Source organism: Bos indicus x Bos taurus, chromosome 4, assembly GCF_003369695.1.
Source record: "Bos indicus x Bos taurus breed Angus x Brahman F1 hybrid chromosome 4, Bos_hybrid_MaternalHap_v2.0, whole genome shotgun sequence".
NCBI classification, from domain to species: Eukaryota; Metazoa; Chordata; class Mammalia; order Artiodactyla; family Bovidae; genus Bos; species Bos indicus x Bos taurus.
In genome coordinates, this window is record NC_040079.1 from 74,774,612 (window position 1) to 74,800,146 (window position 25,535).

General features: G+C 37.3%; 1 protein-coding gene across 3 annotated transcripts in view; it reads left to right on the forward strand.

Annotated features, from left to right (window-relative positions):
- Positions 1 to 25,535, forward strand: part of RELN (reelin) — a 558,183-nt gene that overhangs the window by 250,409 nt on the left and 282,239 nt on the right. For all 3 annotated transcript variants that reach the window (XM_027539733.1, XM_027539731.1, XM_027539732.1), the window contains exons 5-6: positions 16,036 to 16,068; positions 19,052 to 19,130. In XM_027539733.1, the coding sequence (XP_027395534.1) occupies positions 16,036 to 16,068; positions 19,052 to 19,130 (112 nt within the window). The remainder of the gene's footprint in view (positions 1 to 16,035; positions 16,069 to 19,051; positions 19,131 to 25,535) is intronic.

The following is a 25,535-nucleotide window of genomic DNA, read 5'->3' on the forward strand; positions in this document are numbered from 1 at the left end:
TGGTGATGGACAGGGAGGCCTGGAGCGTTGCAGTCCATGGGATCGCAAAGAGTTGGACACGACTGAGTGACTGAACTGACTGATTATTATTGTTGAGCTTCCCAGGTGGTGTTAGCAGTAAAGAACCCGCCTGCCAGTGCTGCTGCTGCTACTGCTGCTAAGTCGCTTCAGTTGTGTGCGACTCTGTGTGACCCCATAGACGGCAGCCCACCAGGCTCCCCCATCCCTGGGATTCTGAAAGCAAGAACACTGGAGCGGGTTGCCAGTTCCTTCTCCAGTGCATGAAAGTGAAAAGTGAAAGTGAAGTCGCTCAGTCGCGTCCGACTCCTAGTGACCCCATGGACTGCAGCCCACCAGGCTCCTCCGTCCATGGGACTTTCCAGGCGAGAGTACTGGAGTGGGGTGCCGTTGCCTTCTCCGGCCTGCCAGTGCAGGAGGCTTAAGAGACATGGGTTTGATCCCTTGGTGGGAAGATCTCTTGGAGGAGGGCATGGCGACTCACTCCAGATTCTTGCCTGGAGAATTCCATGGACAGAGGAGCCTGGTAGACTCCAATCGATAGTGTCCCAAACAGTTGGACACGACTGAAGTGACTTAGCATACATGCACACATTGTTATTCTTACTAGACACTGACATTTGGATTCCATAGATACCTTGAATTCAGTATATACTAAAATTAATTTGACATTTCCTCCAGATTGGTCTGCTTTATTGCAGTTCTTGTCAGTGACATATTCAACCCAGTCACTAAACAGAGACCTAAGTAATAATTCTTTGCTCATTCTTTCATCCATGTGTACACTTAATGTGTCTAAGACCAATTTATTTTATCTTTTTAATATCTCTTAAACCAGCTCTTTTCTTTGTGTACCTATAGCTATATCTTTGGTTCAAGCCTTCCATACATGTATGAAAGTATTCTTCAATAAAAACCTAATTTTTTCCTCCCAGCATCAATTCCTGTAACTGCCTCCATTTGCTGTGTTGAACCTACTTTCAAGGCCCTCCATGATCTGACCCTATCTCTCTTTCCAACTTATCTCTGCATGTAGGCTCTCTTCATCCTCCCCACCCTCACCTAATAGCAAACTCTCTACTTCAGCCTTAACCAAACATGCCATCCTGTCTAAGCCAGTTTCTTTCCCCAGAATCCACTTCTCATATTACTTATGAAATTGCACTCATCCTTAAAGATCCAGTTTAAATCTCTCCTCCTCCATCATTTGTATTTTTATCCCTAATCCATCTTATACTTATGAATTAAGGTTAGTTTACCTTATTGCATTGTCATGTGTTATCTTCTACATGTATTTCTTCCTGCACTTTGAAACCCTTGGTCAAGCATAAATTGGGTCATTTTTACATTCCCAGAATCTGACACAGTGTCTGGCACTTAGTAGGTACTCAGAGATTAGTTGAAGGAATGAATGACCCATGTAGAAGAGGTGTACCTTTCCCAGATTGTCTAATTACTTTAATTTCTTTAATTGCCAGCCAACATTCATCTCCTATATCCCAAGAATGGTTTTTACAATCATACTTAAACATTGTGCATTTCTTTTGCATTGCATTTTGGACTTTGTTAGGAATAGCCCTACTTAATTCACGGTTGGATGAATATTATTTTAAATGATGTTCATTGCATTGCTCAGTGTACCCTTTCTAAGAAACCACAAGAGAAACTTCTTTTAAGTCTCTATATGTGAAATAGGTACCCCTCTTCTGAGCAATGTGTGTGCTTTTTTTGTATAAACTCTTCAACTTATGTAACTTTTTAGTTTCAGAACCAAAGTTAAGACATCAGAGTATGCATCTTGCATATTTATCTCCCCTGGATGTATTTTTCCTATCCTGATTTGATATTACCTTTCTACATGTTACTGTCTTGTTTGATTGCTAACAAAGGTTAGCTGCCTTATTTTATAAAAGGTGAATTGTACAATTTATCCTTAGCTGCATAAAGGAAAGTGAAAAGGTAAAATGAAGACGCTGACATATGTACAAGTAACTAAGAGGAGAGGGAACAAAGGAGAACATTAGAAGTTTCTAACAACAATGGTTTGAGCAATAATATCTTACTGATGTTATCCATAACCAATCATCTAACATTTTTGGAGCAACTGTGTGCCAGATGTTGGTAGGCATGGGGGTGCAGAGATATACAAATTGCTCACAGGAGCTCACAGTCTTGTCAACTCTAATTTCTATTCTGGCCTTTAGAATTATGTCTGAGATACAGAGAGGATCAGTTCAGTTCAGTCTCTCAGTCGTGTCTGACTCTTTGTGACCCATGGACTGCAGCACACCAGGCTTTTTGGTCTATTAACAACCCCCTGAGCTTGCTCAAACTCACATCCATCGAGTTGGTAATGCCATCCAACCATCTTATCCTCTGCCGTGCTCTTCTCCTCCTGCCTTCAATCTTTCCCAGTATCAGGTCTTTTCCAAGGAGTCAGTTCTTGGCATCAGGTGGCCAAAGTATTGGATTTTAAGCTTCAGCATCAGTCCTTCCAATGAAAATTCAGGATTGATCTCCTTTAGGATGGACTGCTTTGAACTCCTTGCAGTGCAAGGGAGTCTTGTACTTTTCTTTTGCATTGCAAAAGAGTGCAAGGGACTCTTCTCACTTTCCTTTATGTAGCTAAGGATAAATTGTACAAGAGTCTTCTCCAACACCACAGTTTAAAAGCACCAATTCTTCAGCACTCAGCTTTCTTTATGGTCCACCTCTCACATTCATACATGACTATTGGGAAAACCACAGCTTTGACTAGACAGACCTTTGAGGATATCCTTTCCAAAAGGGACACATTCCCCAGCCCACAAGAAATAACTCTTTTAGTTAGAACCATTTCACGCCAGTCAGAATGGCTGCTATCCAAAAGTCTACAAGCAATAAATGCTGGAGAGGGTGTGCAGAAAAGGGAACCCTCTTACACTGTTGGTGGGAATGCAAACTAGTACAGCTACTATGGAGAACAGTGTGGAGATTCCTTAAAAAACTGGAAATAGAACTGCCTTATGACCCAGCAATCCCACTGCTGGGTATACACACTGAGGAAACCAGAATTGAAAGAGACACATGTACCCCAATGTTCACTGCAGCACTGTTTATAATAGCCAGGACATGGAAGCAACCTAGATGTCCATCAGCAGATGAATGGATAAGAAAGCTGTGGTACGCAGCCATTCTGACTGGCATGAAATGGTACCTCATAGTGGTTTTGATTTGCATTTCTCTGATAATGAGTGATGTTGAACATCTTTTCATGTGTTTGTTAGCCATCTGTATGTCTTCTTTGGAGAAATGTCTATTTAGTTCTTTGGCCCATTTTTTGATTGGGTCATTTATTTTTCTGGAGTTGAGCTGTAGGAGTTGCTTGTATATTTTTGAGGTTAGTTGTTTGTCGGTTGCTTCATTTGCTATTATTTTCTCCCATTCTGAAGGCTGCCTTTTCACCTTGCTAATAGTTTCGTTTGTTGTGCAGAAGCTTTTGAGTTTAATTAGGTCCCATTTGTTTATTTTTGCTTTTATTTCCAATATTCTGGGAGGTGGGTCATAGAGGATCCTGCTGTGATGTATGTCAGAGAGTGTTTTGCCTATGTTCTCCTCTAGGAGTTTTATAGTTTCTGGTCTTACATTGAGATCTTTAATCCATTTTGAGTTTATTTTTGTGTATGGTGTTAGAAAGTGTTCTAGTTTCATTCTTTTACAAGTGGTTGACCAGATTTCCCAGCACCACTTGTTAAAGAGATTGTCTTTAATCCATTGTATATTCTTGCCTCCTTTGTCAAAGATAAGGTGTCCATATGTGCGTGGATTTATCTCTGGGCTTTCTATTTTGTTCCATTGATCTATATTTCTGTCTTTGTGCCAGTACCATACTGTCTTGATAACTGTGGCTTTGTAGTAGAGCCTGAAGTCAGGTAGGTAGATTCCTCCAGTTCCATTCTTCTTTCTCAAGATTGCTTTGGCTATTCGAGGATTTTTGTATTTCCATACAAATTGTGAAATTATTTGTTCTAGCTCTGTGAAGAATACCGTTGGTAGCTTGATAGGGATTGCATTGAATCTATAAATTGCTTTGGGTAGTATACTCATTTTCACTATATTGATTCTTCCAATCCATGAACATGGTATATTTCTCCATCTATTAGTGTCCTCTTTGCTTTCTTTCACCAGTGTTTTATAGTTTTCTATATATAGGTCTTTAGTTTCTTAAAAAACTGGAAACAGAAATGCCTTATGATCCAGCAATCCCACTGCTGGGCATACACACTGAGGAAACCAGAAGGGAAAGAGACACGTGTACCCCAATGTTCATCACAGCACTGTTTATAATAGCCCGGACATGGAAGTAACCTAGATGTCCATCAGCAGATGAATGGATGAGAAAGCTGTGGTACGTATACACAATGGAGTATTACTCAGCCTTTAAAAAGAATACATTTGAATCAGTTCTAATGAGGTGGATGAAACTGGAGCCTCTTATACAGAGTGAAGTAAGCCAGAAAGAAAAACACCAATACAGTATACTAACACATATATATGGAATTTAGAAAGATGGTAACAATAACCCTGTGTACGAGACAGCAAAAGAGACACTGATGTATAGAACAGTCTTATGGACTCTGTGGGAGAGGGAGAGGGTGGGAAGATTTGGGAGAATGGCATTGAAACATGTATAATATCATGTATGAAACGAGTCGCCAGTCCAGGTTCAATGCACAATACTGGATGCTTGGGGCTGGTGCACTGGGACGACCCAGAGGGATGGTATGGGGAGGGAGGAGGGAGGAGGGTTCAGGATGGGGAACACATGTATACCTGTGGTGGATTCATTTCGATATTTGGCAAAACTAATACAATATTTTAAAGTTTAAAAATAAAATAAAATTTTAAAAAATCTATAGATAAAAATTACATATGTATAAATATAGCAAATAATTTTATAATACCCACAATTATTCAGGTCCTCTGTTATATCCATGCCCTCTTAAAAGTTAAAAGTTTTCACATTGCATGTAATTGACACAGTGCCTATGGAAAACAATATGGAGGTTCCTCAAAAAAACTAAAAATAGAACTACCATATGATCCAACAACAACAACAAAAAAGAAAGCTGTGGTACATATACACAATGGAGTATTTATTACTCAGCCATTAAAAAGAATACATTTGAAAAAAAAAAAAAAGAATACATTTGAATCAGTTCTAATGAGGTGGATGAAAGTGGAGCCTATTATACAGAGTGAAGTAAGCCAGAAAGAAAAACACCAATACAGTATACTAACACATATATATGGAATTTAGAAAGATGGTAACGATAACCCTGTAGGTGAGACAGCAAAAGAGACGCAGATATATAGAACAGTCTTTTGGACTCTGTGGGAGAGGGAGAGGATGGGATGATTTGGGAGAATGGCATTGAAACATGTATAATATCATGTAAGAAACGAACCATCAGTCCAGCTTCAGTGCAGGATACTGCATACTTGGGGCTGGTGCACTGGGACGACCCAGAGGGATGGTACGGGGAGGGAGGTGAGAGGGGGGTTCAGGATGGGGAAACACATGTATACACGTGGCAGATTCATGTTGATGTATGGCGAAACCAATACAATATTGTAAAGTAATTAACCTCCAATTAAAATAAATAAATTAGGGCGGCTAAAAAAAAAAATAAATAAAATAAAATAAAATAAATAAATTAAAAAAAAAAGAATATAGACTAAGCTTCTTTGGCATATGCTTAAACTGCAGGTGGCATAAATGGCTAGAAGTGTATTTATTTCTCAGTAATGAAGCAATCTGGAGGTAGGTGATCCAGGGCTGGTGGAGTGGCTCTCTGTGTACAGCACATAGCTTCCATATCTTGGGACCATGTCCTCACAGCCTAATGGGTAGAGGGTCAAGAAGCATGCCCACTCCTTTGAAGGGCATGACGCGGCTCTGAAAGTGCCCCACATCACTTCTGTTCACCTTCCGACAAGCAGAATTTAATACCTTTGTCCCAGAAGCTGCAGGGGACACTATCAAATACACCTTTAACTGGGGGCTGCAGTCCAGTGGAAATACATAAGGGAAGAATAGATATCAAGAGACCTCTAACAAATTTCTACTAACAGTAGCAAGAAGGTTTCTTCTTGTTCCTGTTCTTCTTATTAGTGATATTAGTATTGTTGTTGTTGTTATTATTATTATTGGATGATGGTGATTTTAATGATTTTTCTGCCCGCTCTGAACATTATTTAAAGGTCATATATGACCAGGCTAAAGGTCACTTTATAGTTGCACTTCCTGTCCCATCTATGAACTTCATCTCTTAAAGTTCTCAAAAATCTAAGATTTTTAAAATTTTATTTATTTTAATTGGAGGCTAATTACTTTACAATATTGTAGTGGTTTTTGTCATACATCGACATGAATCAGCCATGGGTGTACAAGATATAAGATTTTTTAAAAATTAGTACATAGTAGTAGTATTTAAAAAAAAAAAAATAGCAGTTCACCAGCGATTCAGATGTTACATTGTTCTACACTCTGATTTTTCACTTAAAACTTTTTTTCATATCATAAGCCAAGTATATGAGAAAGTACATGAGTATCTACCCCCAGAAAAGGTAAAGCAAGACAATGAGTCACAGGTTTTAGTGTATAAGATCCCATTATTGACAGCTCCTAGAAGAAGTCTTACTGAAAGAGTTCTCTGTTCCCCGTTTGTAGGTTACAAAAATATTTTTTAGTTTTGCTCCTCTTTCATGTATTTTAGAATATGAGTGATGATAAATTGTTATGAGACACAAATCAAATTGAGATGGGAAATAGGAGAGGAAGGGAAGAGAAAAATGCTTTCTAATATTGCTGATTCTGTGTATAATTTAACTATCTTTAAATATTAAGTAATCTTTTATACTGATCATAAGTATATTCCTGAATACACAGAGAACTATTTTCACTCTAAATTTATAACATTTTTGGAAGCTTAATTATCATACTTGAAGGTCAAATGGTGCTTTATTGCAATAAAATACAAAAAAGTAATAAAGAAATTATTCCTGGGGAGATGAAAGTCTAGGTTCATAGCTCATTAAATGGTAACTTCACAGACTGTGTCTAATTTGTCATATTTAGCTTTGGAAGTTTCATACATTTGAATTTCAAATTAGGTGAAGAGATACCTGAGGCAAAACTACCTAGGGCCTTTGAATTCTAAAATGATTCAGGAGCTATAGTTCCCATAATCAAATACCTGTATTTGTAAAAAATTCCTAGCATCTATATAGTGCTTGCCTTAATTCAAAGATTTTTAAAAAATAATCAATGATATTAACACAAAGTTCATTAACCACTCCCTCAATTCGTTTTTAGGCAACCCTTTCTTTTTCTTCCCAGCATATTGAAATTGCCATCCTTTGCAGTAAATAATGTATTGAACATGTTGACTGAAAAATACTTTGGAGTCACATGGTTACTCAAAAGTTTCCTTCAAAATAATTCATTTGAAAGAAAAACACTTGTGAAAAGAACAGCTTTTGGAGGAATTAAATGCAACCCCATTCTTTCTAATGTGTTTATTCTAGGCCACTGTGATCTCATGAGATGCTAGTGGCCTCAACTTTTGAAAGAGCATAAACACAGAAATCCTTTTAAGAAATGAAGCTTTTCTTTCAGCATATAATTTGTCTCTTGGACAAATTGAATTGATGATAGGTTTTCCTTTAATATGGAGAAACTATATAATTATCCATATTTATGATCCATGTTTATGATATTTACTAAAAACACCAAAAGATTTAAGCTGTTAGAATGCAATTAAGAGAAGCATGGCTGTGAGCTCCAAGATCCAAATGACATCAGTGGCTTCCTGTTTCAGTTCAGTTCAGTTCAGTCGCTCAGTCGTGTCCGACTGTTTGCGACCCCATGGGCTGCAGCACATCAGGCCTCCCTGTCCATCACCAACTCCCGGAGTATACTCAAACTCATGTCCGTTGAGTTGGTGATGCCATCCAACCGTCTCATCCTCTGTCATCCGCTTCCCCTCCCACCTTCAATTTTTCCCAACAGCAGGGTCTTTTCCAGTGAGTCAGTTCTTCGCATCAGGTGGCCAAAGTATTGGAGTTTCAGCCTCAACATCAGTCCTTCCAATGAATATTCAGGACTGATCTCCTTTAGGATGGACTGGTTGGATCTCCTTGCAGTCCAAGGGACTCTCAAGAGTCTTCTCCAACACCACAGTTCAAAAGCATCAATTCTTCAGTGCTCCGCTTTCTTTATAATCCAACTCTCACGTCCATACATGACTGCTGGAAAAATCATAACCTTGACTAGATGGACCTTTGTTGAAAAAGTAATGTCTCTGTTTTCTATTATGCTGTCTAGGTTGCTCATAACTTTTTTCCAAGGAGTAAGCATCTTAATTTCATGGCTGCAGCCACCATCTGCAGTGATTTTGGAGCCCAGAAAAATAAAGTCAGCCACTGTTTCCACTGTTTCCCCACCTATTTGTCATGAAGTGATGGGAACAGATGCCATGTTCTTAGTTTTCTGAATGTGGAACTTGAAGCCAACTTTTTCACTCTCCACTTTCACTTTCATCAAGAGGCTCTCTAGTTCTTCGCTTTCTGCCGTAAGGATGGTGTCATCTGCATATCTGAGGTTATTGATATTTCTCCCAGAAATCTTGATTCCAGCTTGGGCTTCATCCAGCCCAGCATTCTCATGATGTACTCTGCATATAAGTTAAATAAACAGGGTGACAATGTACAGCCTTGACGTACTCCTTTCTCTATTTGGAACCAGTCTGTTGTTCCATGTCCAGTTCTAAATGTTGTTTCCTGACCTGCATACAGGTTTCTCAAGAGGCAAGTCAGGTGGTTTGGTATTCCCATCTCTTTGAGAATTTTCCACAGTTCATTGTGATCCACACAGTCAAAGGCTTTGGCATAGTCAATAAAGCATAAATAGATGTTTTTCTGGAACTTTCTTGCTTTTTCGATGATCCAGCAGATGTTGGCAGTTTGATCTCTGGTTCCTCTGCCTTTTCTAAAACTAGCTTGAACATCTGGAAGTTCATGGTTCACGTATTGCTGAAGCTTGGCTTGGAGAATTTTGAGCATTACTTTACTAGCATGTGAGATGAGTGCAATTGTGCGGTAGTTTGAGCATACTTTGGCATTGCCTTTCTTTGGGATTGGAATGAAAACTGACCTTTTTTCAGTCCTGTGGCCACTGCTGAGTTTTCCAAATTTGCTGGCATATTGAGTGCAGTACTTTCACAGCATCATCTTTCAGGATTTGGAATAGCTCAACTGGAATTCCATCACCTCCACTAGCTTTGTTCGTAGTGATGCTTTCTAAGGCCCACTTGACTTCCCATTCCAGGATGTCTGGCTCTAGGTCAGTGATCACACCATCGTGATTATCTGGGTCGTGAAGATCTTTTTTGTACAGTTCTTCTGTGTATTCTTGCCATCTCTTCCTAATATCTTCTGCTTCTGTTAGGTCCATACCATTTCTGTCCTTTATCGAGCTCATCTTTGCATGAAATGTTCCCTTGGTATCTCTGATTTTCTTGAAGAGATCCCTAGTCTTTCCCATTCTGTTGTTTTCCTCTATTTCTTTGCATTGATCGCTGAAGAAGGCTTTCTTATCTCTTCTTGCTATTCTTTGGAACTCTGCATTCAGATGCTTATATCTTTCCTTTTCTCCTTTGCTTTTCGCTTCTCTTCTTTTCACAGCTATTTGTAAGGCCTCCCCAGACAGCCATTTTGCTTTTTTGCATTTCTTTTCTGTGGGAATGGTCTTGATCCCTGTCTCCTGTACAGTGTCACAAACCTCATTCCATAGTTCATCAGGCACTCTATCTATCAGATCTAGGCCCTTAAATCTATTTCTCACTTCCACTGTATAATCATAAGGGATTTGATTTAGGTCATACCTGAATGGGTAGTGGTTTTCCCTACTTTCTTCAATTTAAGTCTGAATTTGGCAATAAGGAGTTCATGGTCTGAGCCACAGTCAGCTCCTGGTCTTGTTTTTGCTGACTGTGTAGAGCTTCTCCATCTTTGGCTGCAAAGAATATAATCAATCTGATTTCGGTGTTGACCATCTGGTGATGTCCATGTGTAGAGTCTTCTCTTGTGTTGTTGGAAGAGGGTGTTTGTTCTGACCAGTGCATTTTCTTGGCAAAAGTCTATCAGTCTTTGCCCTGCTTCATTCCGTATTCCAAGGCCAAATTTGCCTGTTACTCCAGGTGTTTCTTGACTTCCTACATTTGCATTCTAGTCCCCTATAATGAAAAGGACATCTTTTTGGGGTGTTAGTTCTAAAAGGTCTTGTAGGTCTTCATAGAACTGTTCAACTTCAGCTTCTTCAGAGTTAACTGGTTGGGGCATAGACTTGGATTGCTGTGATATTGAATGGTTTGCCTTGGAAACGAACAGAGATCATTCTGTCGTTTTTGAGATTGCATCCAAGTACTGCATTTCGGACTCTTCTGTTGACCATGATGACCACTCCATTTCTTCTGAGGGATTCCTGCCCGCAGTAGTAGATATAATGGTCATCTGAGTTAAATTCACCCATTCCAGTCCATTTCACTTCGCTGATTCCTAGAATGTCGACATTCATTCTTACCATCTCTTGTTTGACCACTTCCAATTTGCCTTGATTCATGGACCTGACATTCCAGGTTCCTATGCAATATTGCTCTTTATAGCATCGGACCTTGCTTCTATCACCAGTCACATCCACACAGCTAATGTTAAATATCCACCAAAAACAATACCCAGCTGTGGATATTTAACATTAGCTGTGTTTAAAAGTTTGGGAAGAGACTGATAACTGGTTACTTTCATATTATAGTGGAGGTCAGATTAACTCACACTGAGTGAAAAATAACAAACTATTAAAAAAAAAAAAACTCACCTTCCAAAAATGTGAACATATTCCTTAGTAACTTCAACTCTTGCAACTCTGGACCCAGCACCAGCACACTGGTATGTTAACATACGTGGGCTGAGTCCTGTTGTTCATTTACTCAACAAAGTGTCAGTACATGCTCTTTGTACTTGTGTTTTAAAATGGATGAATAATAACCTTGTTTAAAGAAATAAGAAAGCATATTTTTCTTTGAAAACTTTGCTACTGAATTTACCTTTTTCATGTTAGATCTCCTCAGTCTTCATGATGTGAATTTATTTGTTGTAAGTTGGATCTCTTTACAGTTGTTTCACATAGTAATCCTTCACTATTCCTTGCATAATGATCTTTATCAAATTTGCACCAATATGAGTTCCTGTATTCATTCAAATCAATTCTAGTCTTTTTCTTGTAATTCATGGAGATTAGTAAACCATTTCAAGAATAGCAATGCTGAGTAAAAGGGAAGCTCTACTACAAGGAATGTATTTTTTTTTAATAAATTTTTAAGTACGTTCTAAAAACAATGATTCAGGTTTATTTTATTTTCAACTATATTAGCTTATCAATTAAAAAAATCCATTCTCATCTTCTTTATATAGCCCATGAAATTTCAGTGAAATTACATACCTAATATTCAGGTCATTTAAAAGTAGCATTTTGGAAAACATTTGGCTAAGGAAAGACCTAGAATAACACTAAAGCATTTCATTTTTTATATAAAGCTTTATATTTTACCAAAACAATCTGTGTGGGCCCAGCTACAGAATTTGGAGGATGAGTAACTTTTCAGTAGCACTATCACAAACACTGAAAGGAATCTGGAAAAATAAATCACTAGTGCACATTTATGAGTGACTTGGATTCTTACGAACATTTATTACCTATCTAGTATGAAAAGACTATATTATGCTTTTAAGTTTTAAAAGTTTTTGGATTTCTCAACTAAAAACAAGTCAGAGTTTGGCATGCTTTCAATCCTAATCCTTTGCTGAAAACATGCTTTTAAAAAACATGGAGGCTTTGGTAAGACTCCATCATGATTCTTACATTGTGTTGACTTGTTTCACTTTATTTTTTAAAGCCAAGTAGAATCTTCATTTTAACTTACCTGTTTAACATTTCACTTTTAATCTGTGGTTTTGACAGAGTTGACTCATTTTGGTGACATTTGGCATACTCCTTAAGTTACCAAGATACAACTTTAGCTCAATTTCCAATTTAGTTAAGTTACTTTAAATTGTCAAGCTTTACAAAGAACATCGTTTTTTAGTTTTTGTGCCTCAATGACATTAACTTTGTGGGTAAAGATTACAGAGATGTTCTAATGTCTTCAACAAGATCTAGAGTTCATTGAAACATGAATCTATTTATTCTTTATGTTACATGTTCTATTAACCAAGATAGTGATGTTGCCATCTTGCCTAGGATTAGTAAAAATTAATAGATATCCAGAATTATGAGTTGGTTTGTTTATGCATTGCCAGTACTCATGGAACTCCTTGGAGTGATCTGTGAAATCCAACTGCAGGATATGATATCCCATGATAACTATGCTTTAATTCTAAAACATTATTGAAAGTTTGGCCTCTGACTATTGCATGGTTTATAAGAGTTTGCAAGATCTTGGTGGAAACTTCCTATTAATCTGAATTGACCCAACATTTATGGAAAGACAAATGATTTCATAAGTAATCAAGGGTTTCTGTAAACCAAAATGAACTCCTGGTATTCTCAGAAGTGAATTTGTTCTGTAGTGTAGGGTGTACAACTAATTGTTTTTGTGAATCTAGAAATATCCAGATTTGTTAACAGCTCTGTTTGGTGAGTCCCTCACAGTGTAAACTTCTATCCAGCCATTATATATATAGTCTCACCAGTGAAGCTATGTGCATGTGTGCTAAGTCGCTTCAACCATGCCCAGTTCTTTGTGACCCTTTGGACTGTAGACCAAGCTCCTCTGTCCATGGGATTCTACAGGCAAGAATACTGGAGTGGGTTGCCATGCCCAGGGGATCTTCCCAACCTATAAATCGAACCTGCATCTCTTAGGTCTCCTGCACTGGCAAGCAGGTTCTTTACCACTAGTGCCACCTGGGAAACCCACTAATGAAGCTAAATCAAGGACCATATTATGAAATTCTCCCCCTCAGTTACCTTTCTGAGTACAGAACAACTCCAGGTTGTTGTTGTCTTCCTGTCCCTTCAATCTCCTCTGACAACTAGCAGGGCCCTCACTTTCAGCGCATCCTCCCCTGTGTCTGCCTGTGGTCATCATCTGACCTAGTCTTCTTAGCACGATTCAGAGGCACTTGGAAGAATTAAGATGTCTTATACTTCTGTTAAACATGTGTCCTATCCTATTTTCTCCAAAGCTAGAGCCTATTTCTTTAGGAACATTTTTGTTCTTTCTCATTTTTAGAAACAAAGCTTCCCAGTTTAAGCCATTTGGCAACTTTATGTGGTAGCTACTATCAGTCATGCAATTTCAGATTCAAAGGAATTGTGAAATTAGACCAAAGTTGATGATGGGTGGGGGCAGTCTAGAGTCCTTGGAGAGGCAGAGAATTAGAAACAGACCAACAGAACATTGAGATAAAACATTCAGTCGATCTAGAAGGATGAGTCAGTTCAATGGAAAGGAGCAGGAACTGTATGCTTGGAGGTATGCCACTACACACATTGGAAGATTGACAAGCTAGGATCTTTCTGAAGCATACATTTTATACTTAATAAAGGAAAGAGTTAAGACCTTTTTGGAAAATTAATATAATTCAGGATCTTAGTAATTCATCCAAATCAGTAGTATGAGGCAAAGCAAGTACTAGTATCCAAGTGGGAGTGTAATATGTGTTGTTGAACTATATTATACTTCTTCAGGCTACTTACTCCAATTCTTCTGTGGTCTATTTATTCCGATAAATTTAGAAAAGGTGGTGAACTTTCTACAAGCTTACAAAATTCTTTTACACTGCGTAAAACTAGGTTGATATAGTTGCTTACTGAGAGATGATTAAAATAAGCTTCCCAGGTCCATTACTTTACTAGATTTTGGACCAAATACATATGTGTATTATACTATACACATTAGACTATTTTTCAAGGAAAAATACTTTTCATTTCACCAAGTTTAATGTGTACTATGTTCCTCTTTTTGAGGAAATAATGTTTAGTTATCTCAGACAGTGGGTATATTTTGTAAAAAGCACACTGAGTCTTCCTAACTAGTGATTGAAAACATAAGTTTGTTGAGTTAAATCCAACTGGACATTAGTTGGGTGTTTAAACTATCCAAACTGCTTATACTAAAGAACTTTAACAACATTATGAGTTTATTTTGGCATTTTTCAAACATTTGGATCTTTAGTTATTATTTTCCAAAATATCGTAAAATACATTACAACTAAGAAAGAAAATAGCATTTGATTCAATTAAGTATTTATTGAGAATCTATTACCAGCTTTAGGCTGATGTCTTCAGTGGGCATATTTTATGTCTTTGAGGAACTTATTTCTTATTGGGATAAAAGATATATACTTACTATAGATAACAGTTTTGCATGCTATAAAAGTAAGAATTGTATCATGTGATCAAGACAGTTATTTTTGATGCTGGCTTTCTGTTAGAATCAGCTGAGGAGGTTTTAAAAATACAAATTCCAAGTTTCCATTCCCAGAGATTCTGATTCAGAGGATGATTTCTAAATGGCCCTTCCATGATGATTATTTTGGAGGTGATTCAGTGAAAAATGCCATGTGCCAAAATAATTTTGGAAAGAAAGATATCAATTTGGATAGACTCCTTAGATTAAAATAGACTAATACATAATATTCTCTTTATTGCATCTAGGTCTTAGTAATCAGAGTCATTTAAAATTTATAGGTAATTTAATTGATGTCTCTGCAGATGTTTTGTTACATTTATCTAACTATTGTACTGACTAGAAAATATTTCTAACTGATAATTGCAATAAGACAAACATCTCTAGTTTGAATTACAAACTACAAACTTAACTGTGGATTTTTCATCTAACATAACTGAAGCACTGATAATTGTGATAGAAACTAATTTTTTTAATACCTAGCTAAATTTCTTCTTTAATGAATGTAAAAGATGTTAAAATATCTGTTATAGTTCTAATTTTTAGATAAGTGAATTGGCAACATTTCTTCCTAGATTTAGGAATCCACTGAGAAAAAAAAAAATCACCAAAGTGTCAGTTGGCCAGTATCCCTTATTTCCTAACTCTTACCAGAGTGCCTGTTCTTAAAATGCATATTTGAACAGGTACTCCTTTGCTGATGAATGTTCAGGAGATCATCATGCTTTCATAGTAAAATCCAAACTCCTTAGCATTCAGTTTCATAATCTTGGCCTTCCAATCTTCCCAACTTCACTTTACTACCCCCTCCTCCGAAACTTTGTTCATGTCATGCTGAAATAGTTGTACTTGTTCCAAAAGACCATTCTCTCCTACTTCTCAGTGCCATTTCACTTTCACTCCAGAAAGAAACACCTCTTCCCTCTCCTACCCCAACCTGTCTCCTCCTGCTAGTCTTTCACAACTCAGCAGCCTCTCCTGACCACTGTCTTCTCCTGGGCAGCCTAGAATTAGTATCCTTCATTTGTGCCCTTCTCACCCTATGACCTCTAAACACTATCCCATAGCACTTATTACACTATACTGTACTTATCTCCACCAGATGGTAAGCTCTTTGAGAGCAAGGAGGGTGCTTTTTGTCCCTATACTACTGCACACCCAGAATGGCCCATGGTATGTAATGGGTGCTCACGTTACATTCGTATTGTAAGTTTCAAGGAATACCTGACTAAACTTGTATGATAAATAACTATCCTGTGTGTAAGGAGTTCTACTTTTCACTTTAGGAGTAATGCATGACTTTTAAATATAACAACTAACTAGTGAGTTGAACATCTTATTTTAGGACGTTAATTGACATTTTCTTCTTAGTCCTCTAAAAAGTTCTATCTAGCTCTTTATTTGTTTAGTATGGCTTAGGTTTTATAACCATATTTGTGATTGTTTATTAATGGATTTTGCTTTTGCTGCTAATAAATCATGTTTCCATTTTTCTCTCTTGGTCCAGCTCCAACAGAGGCCACTGTGCACCCACATCTAGGTGAGTATTTGAGACTCCAGTGTCACTGACCTCAGCGCTAGATCTACTTGTTTCACTCCTTTGCCATGTGAGCAGGGCATACAGAGATGAGGAAACTCTCTGCCCTCTCTGATTCTCTGATCATTCATTGAAATAATACTCAGGTCCAGATTATACTTTAACCTGAGATCTCACTGAGGAGGTGATCCAAAAGTCCAGTTTGGGCTAATGGAAGGACTTTTGAACCTGTTGCTGCATTTATCCTTAGAATCTAGTTGGATCTGGTCTTTTGGCATAGGATTCTAATGCTGAATTTTCCCCTAAGCCTCTACCCATCATAAATAGTAGAGCATGGAGGCAATAGGCAAGGAGCTATGAGTGTGGAAGCAGATCTGAGATATCTGCTTAAACCAGTGTTGTTGTTGTTCAATTGCCAAGTTGTGTTTGACTCTTCACAACCACAAGGACTGCAGCACACCAGGCTTCCCTGTCCCTCACCATCTCCCAGAGTTTGCCCAAGTTCATGTCTGTTGAATCAGTGATGCCATCCAACCATCTTATCTTCTGTCAACATCTTCTCCTTCTGCCTTCAATCTTCCTTCTGCTTTCTCCAACATCTTCTGTCTCATCTTCTCCTTCTGCCTTTAATCTTTTCTGGCATCAGGGTCTTTTCCAATGAGTTGGCCATTCGCATCAGGCCAAAGTATTGGCTTAAACTAGCACTAGCTTGTAAAAAGAGAAATAATTTGGCCATTTCTTCAAAAACTAAAATGAGATTGTCTAAATAACTGGATGCTTTGTTTAATAGCACCATGTAAAGTTGCTTCCTCTCATTTTTCTCATGATTTTTTCATTCTGACATGTATTTAGTGGGCTGCAGTTCTTGAGGCAAGATTGTACAGTATGGATTCTGGAGCCAAATAAACTGGATTTATGTCACCTCTGCCACTTGGCTTGCATGGTGATATTGGGCAAGTTACTTAATCTTTCTATGCCTGTTTCCTCACCTATAAAATAGAAGTAATGATAGTACCTACCTCCTGTGGTTGTTATGAGGATTAGATGAATTTGTATTTCTAAAGCATAGTCAGGGATATATATATATATGTAATAATAATATTTGGAAAAAAGGCAATACATGAACAAATAACCATAGAGGCTTACCCATGACTCTGTAAAAAATCTTTGGAAAGCAAATGATCTTTAAGAGTTAAATTTCTCATGTATGACAGTGAAGACTGATTTTAAAAGCAGTTTCCTACACACACTATTTAATAAGAATGAAAAGAAATCATCCTAGCTGACTCCAGCCTTTTCAGCTGTCTGTCACTGTGGGACTTGCAGATGGGTCAGTATTTGTCTCTTGGGCTTTCTCTTTCAACCTATAAACCCAATTAATTTATTTTTCTCTTTGGAAAATCTGCCTTGAGAAGCTCTACTTTTATGTAATGCTACAGCTTGGGGCTCCTCTTCTTTGGCAGATGAACACAAGCACTTAGAAGCATGCCTTCTGGCAGCTGAGGCAGGCTGGTGACCCACAGTGGCCCAGCCGCATCTCAGCCATATTGGGTATTTGAGAGAGCAGTACCCTGTAGGCATTTCAGACACTGCATCTAATCACTCAGAGGAATCATTAAATCACTCCCAAGCACAGAAGACATCACAGTGTTCTCTCCAGTGTAAATCCATATTCTTCCTGTTGTCGAGCCTAAGGCTTTGAGTCTGAACAGCCATTTCTCTCAATACATGCTGATTCACTGGTTTTCCCGACTTCGTTATGTGCTTACCTACTGGCATACCTGATATAAAGAGGGTGAGGGTGCCTGCAGGTGGCATTGTTACCAAAGAGAATTTGCAAGTGAACTTTGTGGTATTTGGAGGTGATATTTAATCCTTCAGTCAATTCAATAAATTATATACAAGTGAACCCCCCAAAAGGGTAAAATATCACTTTTGGAAAAAACAAAAATTTGGGGTTATGTTTTATTAATCAGATTATATGATTTTCATTTTTTTAAAAAGCATGTGCAAACTAGTCCAAACAAAATTATATAGACCCAGAGAATTTATACTAGCTCAAACAAATTTCCCAAGCAAACCATGGGAATCAGATGAGAAGATTTTCAAGCACCAAATTCACTTTTTACAATTTGTGGAGAAATAATTATCATTCCTCATACAACTTTAAAAATGAGTCTACTTACATTGTAGCTGGCCATGAAATTGTTTTTACTTATCCATCCTCTATTCAATGGAAATATCACATACACTACAGTTAATGAAAACATTCTTTGCTCTTGGCATGACCTGAATTCTTCTATAACTTAAAAAGAAGTATTTAATACAATCTCAGGTGTAACAATAATATATTTAAGACTATGGATGGTTTTCTGCCATTCCTCCTGACTTCTAACATGACTTTATTTAGAAGTTTTACTTACGTGTGTAGATAATTTCTCCTATGCAGCTCTGAAGGGGAAAATGTTAACAATTTGGAACACAGTAAATTTAAAAAAATGAGTGAATATAGGGGATGCGAAAAAGCAAGTCAGGGCAAGAGGGGTAGTAAGAAAGAGAAGAGGAGATGGGTTAGTAAATAACAGCAATGTTAGCTGACAACAAATAGCCACAATGTTCTGTTCCCTTCAGTGCTCTAAAGTGAGTTAGGCACTGACTCTATTCTGGATGTGTTGAGCTGTGAGGGGCAAGTCTTATGTGACCTTTCCTTGTAGGCTAGTGCTAACCTTGGTCTTCCCACCTCTGTGACCTGGGTGACATTTTGGTAGGGTTCTCTTTGGGGGCTCTGGTTTCCAGACTTCTAAACAGCAGAGTTATTCTTTTACTTAGTAGTTTAGGGGCACAGCAAATGCAATTAGTTGCTTGTTTAAACTTCAGTTTTAGTTTAAAATACTGTTATTCATCATAAATGTAGCATGTTGACTCTTTTGCATAGCTAAATCTATTGTTTAGTATAACCCTTTTCTAAATCTTTGTCTTCCTTTAGCTGAAATTCATAGTGACAGTATTATCCTACGAGATGATTTTGACTCCTACCACCAAAAGGAATTGAATCCAAACATATGGTAAGTTAAAGGATCATGCCTCACTTTGGTCTATAAAAGGCAAAAAAAAAAAAAAAAAAAGCTTCCTTGGAGTAGTTACATAAAATTAAATTGCTCTTTAGCTCTACGTTATCAATGAGAATTGTTCAACTAAGGAACTGGGATTAATATCACCTAGAGTATGTCTACTGTCTATTTCCTGACTTCTTTAAGAACTGAATCTAGGTACCCCTCAAAGCCATGGGTTTGGTCAGTTTTTTTCAGTAGTACAAGTTATTTACATAGAAAACATTGTGCTTTATTATGCCTAATAATTGCATTTATGTTAAAGGAAAGAAGGGAAATGACTTATCTGAAACTGACAGATTTTTTGAGTCATACTTCCAAATAACTTATATGTTACTGGATTACCTCATTTATACTCTAGTCTTTCCTTCCAAAGCTGTTTAGAGACAACCCTATGGGATTTTGGAGGGTAAAGAAAGAATTAACCAAAACACATACATTAGAAACTTATAAATGGATGCATGAATTTGTTGGCAGTTTGTTGTATTTTTCTGACTTTGGAGAAATGAGTCTATCCATTGAGAGCTATAGTCAGTCTACATAATTTGAGAGAATATCTGAATATGTTATTTTCTGTGGTACTAAATGATTTGTGTACATGAATAAGAGTTCAAGATAAATTAGAAGCTCTAATGTAATCAGGTTGTAACCAAAACCCAAACAATATTCAAGACTAGGAAGAGAATAACCACTTCATCCTCAAATGTCTGCATATGATATTAATTTGTTTTTCCTTATTTTCACTGTTCAACAAATATCAAACCATAGTTATTTTATTTATATAGTACATTAAAAAGGAATGTGATTCCTTCTTTTGAGTAGCTTATAGTTCAGTAGAGGATGCACTTAAAACACATTTTTAAAAAGCTTATGATTCAGGATAGAAATCCTTGAGTGTTATAAATAACATACTACAGTTCTAGAAAAGAAAGGCTGACTCTAGTGAGAGTTTCTTGGAGAAAGTAGTCCTTAACCTGAGAATTGAAGATGACATAGAGGTTTAGAAAGTCTTGATGCTTAAATACAAACAGGAACTTATGTCTTTTCTAGAAAGAAATATAGATTTAGAGAGTACAAGTATACAAAAAAATCAGACTAGACAGAGACATAGTCTTATGATTCATACACTATTAAAGAGATAACTTATCAAAAAGATTTCACTTACCTCTGAACATGTTCTAAATATAAATTTCTTAAAATAAGTTGAAAATCTTTATTAAGGAAAAGCCAAAAACTTTCTAAGCACTACTTCTATTGAAGAAAAATTCTCTCATTCTCCTCACATTTGGCTTTTTTATATCCCATTAATATAGATGTTATCAGATGATTTGTTTCTTTCAAGGCGAGTTCATTTGTGTCAAGCTAATTCATTTTCTTCAGTGAGTTTTCTTGACAAATACAAAATGTGACTTTTATGTGGTCCAAATTCTGTTATTTTTGAAATCAATAAAACGTGATTGATTTTGCTTCACCCATTTTCATGACTGATCTGGTAGATGCTTTCTTGACCGAAGTTATGGATTTTGTGTCCCACTTATTTAACCTATGGTTTTTCCTCTTGTTTAGAAAACCTTTCATTAACTTTAAAAAGCCATGCACTCCTGTCTTCTATCAAATATGCTTCAGAGTAATTTTACTTTATCCCTTATTGACCACAATCTCCTTCATCTAGTCTCCTTACGATTAAAAAGTAATAATAATAGTAATAATAACATAGGAAGCTCTCATCATTTGAGAGATGGCTTTGTTGAACATAAGTGGCAGAAGTTCTGAAATCAGGTCTGTCTGGGTGGACTTTCAAGCTAGCTACTTGCCAGCTGGGTATCTGAGAATAGTACAAAGATTGCTTTACCTCTCTGAGCCACATTTCTTGTCAGTAAAAGTGAGCCGAGTATTTTCCTAACGCCATTATTTTAAGGTTTGATGAACCTGAAAAGGTCTGGCGCATCTCCTAATGTATTGTTGCTGCTCAGTACGAATTAGTTCCTTCTTTGCCTCTCCTATTCTCTGTCTCCTACTCTACCTTTTTGTCTCCCTCCTTCTTCCCTTTCTTTCTTCCTCCTATGCTATACTTGCATTTTGGTCTACTTGCCTCTCAGGAGCTCAGATATGATCCCAAGTCATTATTATTAAAATATTCTTCAGTCAATTTATGTAAATGAGTCCCCAAGTCTTCTCTTACTGTATTCAGATCAAAAACAGACTTCAAATTAAATATATCTATATTATATAATATATTAATGAAAATACAGTAGAATTATAGAGAAGGGAGAAACAAAGAGTATTAAATATCTTAACCCCTCCCTTAAAGTAGATGTAAGCTCCCTAAAGTTAAAAACCAATACAATCAGCTATTCCAGTGAAGTATTTCCAATAACATAACAAAGCTCTCTCTTGCTTTCAACCAACATAGGCAGTTTTTGGGCTTCCCTGTTGGCTCAGTTGGTAAAGAATCCAACTGCATTGCAGGAGATCCAGGAAGATCCCCTGGAGAAGGAAATGGCAGCCCACTCCAGTATTCTTGCCTGGAGAATCCCACGGACAGAGCCTCTGGAGGGCTACAGTCCATGGCATCACAAAGAGTCGGACACGACTTGGCAACTGAACCACCACCACTACCAGGCATTTTCACTCTCCTGAACTCTGTTTTCTTGGTATACATATTGACATGCGAGTTTTGTCCCTTATGATATTATCTTTGATTTTCTTTACCCCAATTAGAAGCCACTGAGCAGCTTTGTGAAAACCAGGAAGGGGAATCCTTACTGACAACCCATAACTTTATGCCCTTGGCACACACCACCAGATAGGAAGAAGCTCAGGGTGTACTGCTTTGGGGCAAATTCCCAAGGCTCAATATATCACTCAATAATTTGTCACAAGAGAAAAGCACTCTGCTTTTATGAGCATGTTTCTTCCATAGAGTTTGAAAATCATCATGTGCATTATTTGACTTGAAATTTTTAAGGACAAGCAAAAGGAAAAATTAAGAAACTACAGTCCCATCTGTGCAATGATGGGGAGAGAGATCAGTTTAAATTTAGTCACTCACACTTTATTTGCTTCTGTTGACTTCACCTAGTGAAATCAACTTTTTTTCCCACTTCATTTCATATTATTCTTGATATCTGAATTTCTTATCTCTTGTACAAATGACTGTACACAAAAAACAAGGGGCATACAATGATATTACTATTATAATGAATGAACGTACCAGCTAAATTATTATCCCAAGTATATGACAGTGATTGGACTAGAACTAGGAAACTTTTTTACATCAACTCAGTATTGAATCTGTCTCTCTGCTTAGCTTAAATATTAGATTTGATTTTAAAATTAATAAATGTACTTAGTGTAAACTTCAATAATATTAAAAATAATAAAAATAAACCTTCTTCCCACACTAGATCTATATTCCGTCCCTCTAGAGGAATCAACTGTTACCAGTTTCTGTCAGTCCTTCCAGAAATTATTTAGGCTTACACAAGTGTTACAGTTATGAATTCTGTCCACAAAATTGGGTATCAGAGAAATAAAACTTTCGTTATTCTTTTTAACTCAATTTCTTTTCATTGTATGCCTTCTGCTAATAGTGAAAACTAAATTTTGGTCAACTTTAGCTTCCCTTCTCCCATTTTTCTGATGTTGTAGCTAAGTATCAGAGAGCTTATTAGTTCAAAGGCAAGGGGTAGGTGGGGACACACCTCTTATTCCCCAGTCCTCTGTTCCTACAGATATCCACTGAATCCTCCCTGTCTCATCTAGTTTTTGGTGACTGGTCCGCACAGGTAGCCTTCTTGCCTGTCCTAATCACTCACTCCTTCATGATGATTGCTCCATTTGATCCCTGCTTGAAGGCATGACAACTTCTGCTGCTCCTGCGCCTGGGCTGTGAATGTGTCTGTGGTGCTCTGCTGTGCTATCATGCCACTGTGGTCTTTCTGCCTCCCTGAGGTGTGGAGTATAGAGTCCTTCTGTGCTTTGACCCCCAAAGGGGGTCTCCCTTTGGTGCTGCCAGAGAAGTGGCCTTTTATCTCCCATTCTCTCAGCCATTTCTGTTTGCTTTGTTCAAATAAAAAATGAGAGGTAAAGTTACAAGTGAAGAGAACAGCAAAACCCTTTCATGGGAATATAGTGACGCCTCAGGCTTGATGAGAGTGAGGCTTCTCCACCTTAACTTGGCCCTGATGCTGGGCCACATGCAGGTAGACCTCTGGATCACAACAATAGCCACATCAGATCAAATGTACCGTTGAACCCAAGAGACTGAGAGAAAGAATGTGGATAGAGCAACACTGACTTACCAACACTGTTGACAGTTCTTCATTATCAAGTGTGTTCAGTGTGATTACACTCCTGTTGATGGAGATGGATCAGTAGAGTCTTGTTCCAATCGAGACAACCCTATAGCCAAAAAGAAAAAAAAAAAAACATAGGAAGGAAAACCTCTTATAACTAAATTTAGAAGGAAAGTAAAGACCTACAAATACGCTCTATCTCAACATTTCACTTAAGCATGTTCTACTTGTGTCTCAACTACCTTTTTTATAGTTTATTTTTATGAATTAATTTATTTTAGTATCATATAAACACGGTCAGTATTCCATATGAATGGTGAGAAATCTTGATTTTTTTTTAACTAAAAAGAACTACACCTAACAGCAAAAAACTAGTAACATCACAGGTACCCATAAACAGGAGAATGGATAAATAGTGATACATTCATACAGTGGCATGCTATTCGGAAATAAAAAGGAATAACTTATTGATAGCTGAAACAACATGGTTGAATTTCAAAAATATTATGTTGAATGAAAGAAGCCAGACCCAAAATAATTCTTACTGTATGATCCTACTTACATGAAATCTAGAATAGATGATATTATCAAAAGTGCTAGAAATTAGATTAGTGATTGTTTCAGGGATGGGGAATTGACTGAGTAGGAGCATGAGGAAATTTCTAGGGTGATTAATATATATAGTATTATGAGAGCATGGGTTACATAGATGTGTACCTTTGTCAAGCTTGAGATCTGTGTATTTCCCTGTGTGGAAATTTACCTCAGTAAAAAATTTCAACAGTAATTTTAAAAAATGAGAAAAGTTAAGAAATAGGAGACATTTATGATTCATAACTTGAGTTAAAAAGAGTTCAGAGAGATGGAGAGACAAAGTTAAAAGAACTTAAAAGTAAGTAAATTTTAAAAAATAATTGAAGTTTTCTTAAGAGATGTCTTTATCCTCTAAGCAGTTAGAAAGTCAGGAAGAATCTTTGTTTTGGCTTACAGATTATCCCGTTAATGCTTGTTTTCTGAAGATCACAGAAGGAATCCAGAGCTATAATATCACTAGGCTATGATGTTCTAGTGGGAAATGGGAGACTGTTAGAAAACATGATGATAAATAGCAACTTGAAGACAACAGATGTTTCCCCTCCAGCACAGTAACAATAGCAGAGATGTTCTCTTCAGCAGAGATCAGGGAAGAACAAGAGTCACTCATCAGAAGAAGCATCTTAGATGAGTAAGTTGTGATGCCAACAGGGATATGAGACATCAAGAAGAGAGACACAAATGAAGTTGTCTCAGATCCTGTGGCACATGAAGACCGCTGCCAGTTGGCTTATCATACAGAAAGCCCCACAATTTACAGCTCTGTGGCTGGCACTGCATAGAGTTGCTTGAATCAAAAAAAGACTAGAACATTTCCATTTTTATAGGTTAAAAAGATCACACTACAGAACTAGAGAAATTGAGATCACAGACTCTGCTGCATCTGATAGTCTCTTCAAAATCCTAATTTATTGGAGCAGTTACCCAGAAATGGAGCAAAAAGATTGGTGATTTGGTGTATTAAAGTTTATTTTCTTTGAGAAAAATAATTATCTAAACAAAGACCCTAAAACGACTGAAATTTTAGTATGGGGGTGAGTTATTCTAGCCGATTCTTTATTTATTCAGTGATCAGTAGTTTAATCCGTGTAAGATAAAAGAAGTCAAGCAAGCAGTAAAACTACTTCAGAGTTCCTTAGTATCTTGGAGCCCCCATAGAAAACAAGAGCAGAGGGGACTCCATTTAGTAGACAGGTGTGAAAACTACAATATAAATGTAGTTTCCAGGTAATCAGAACAAAGTAAATCTGATGACCAGTGTCACTGGGGGTGGGGGGCGGGGGGGAGTAGATAGAAGTACCTCCACGTTGTTCAGTGTACAACTGGCCTGTGGGTGGTAAGCCTGTAAGACCTGATGGGTGAAGGAAGCACTCACCATGGGCATCAAGGTCTGCACATCACTGCTGAAGGATTTCCAGGGGGCCTTTGGTTGTTGTTGTAATGATGACCACTTGGAATCATATCACCT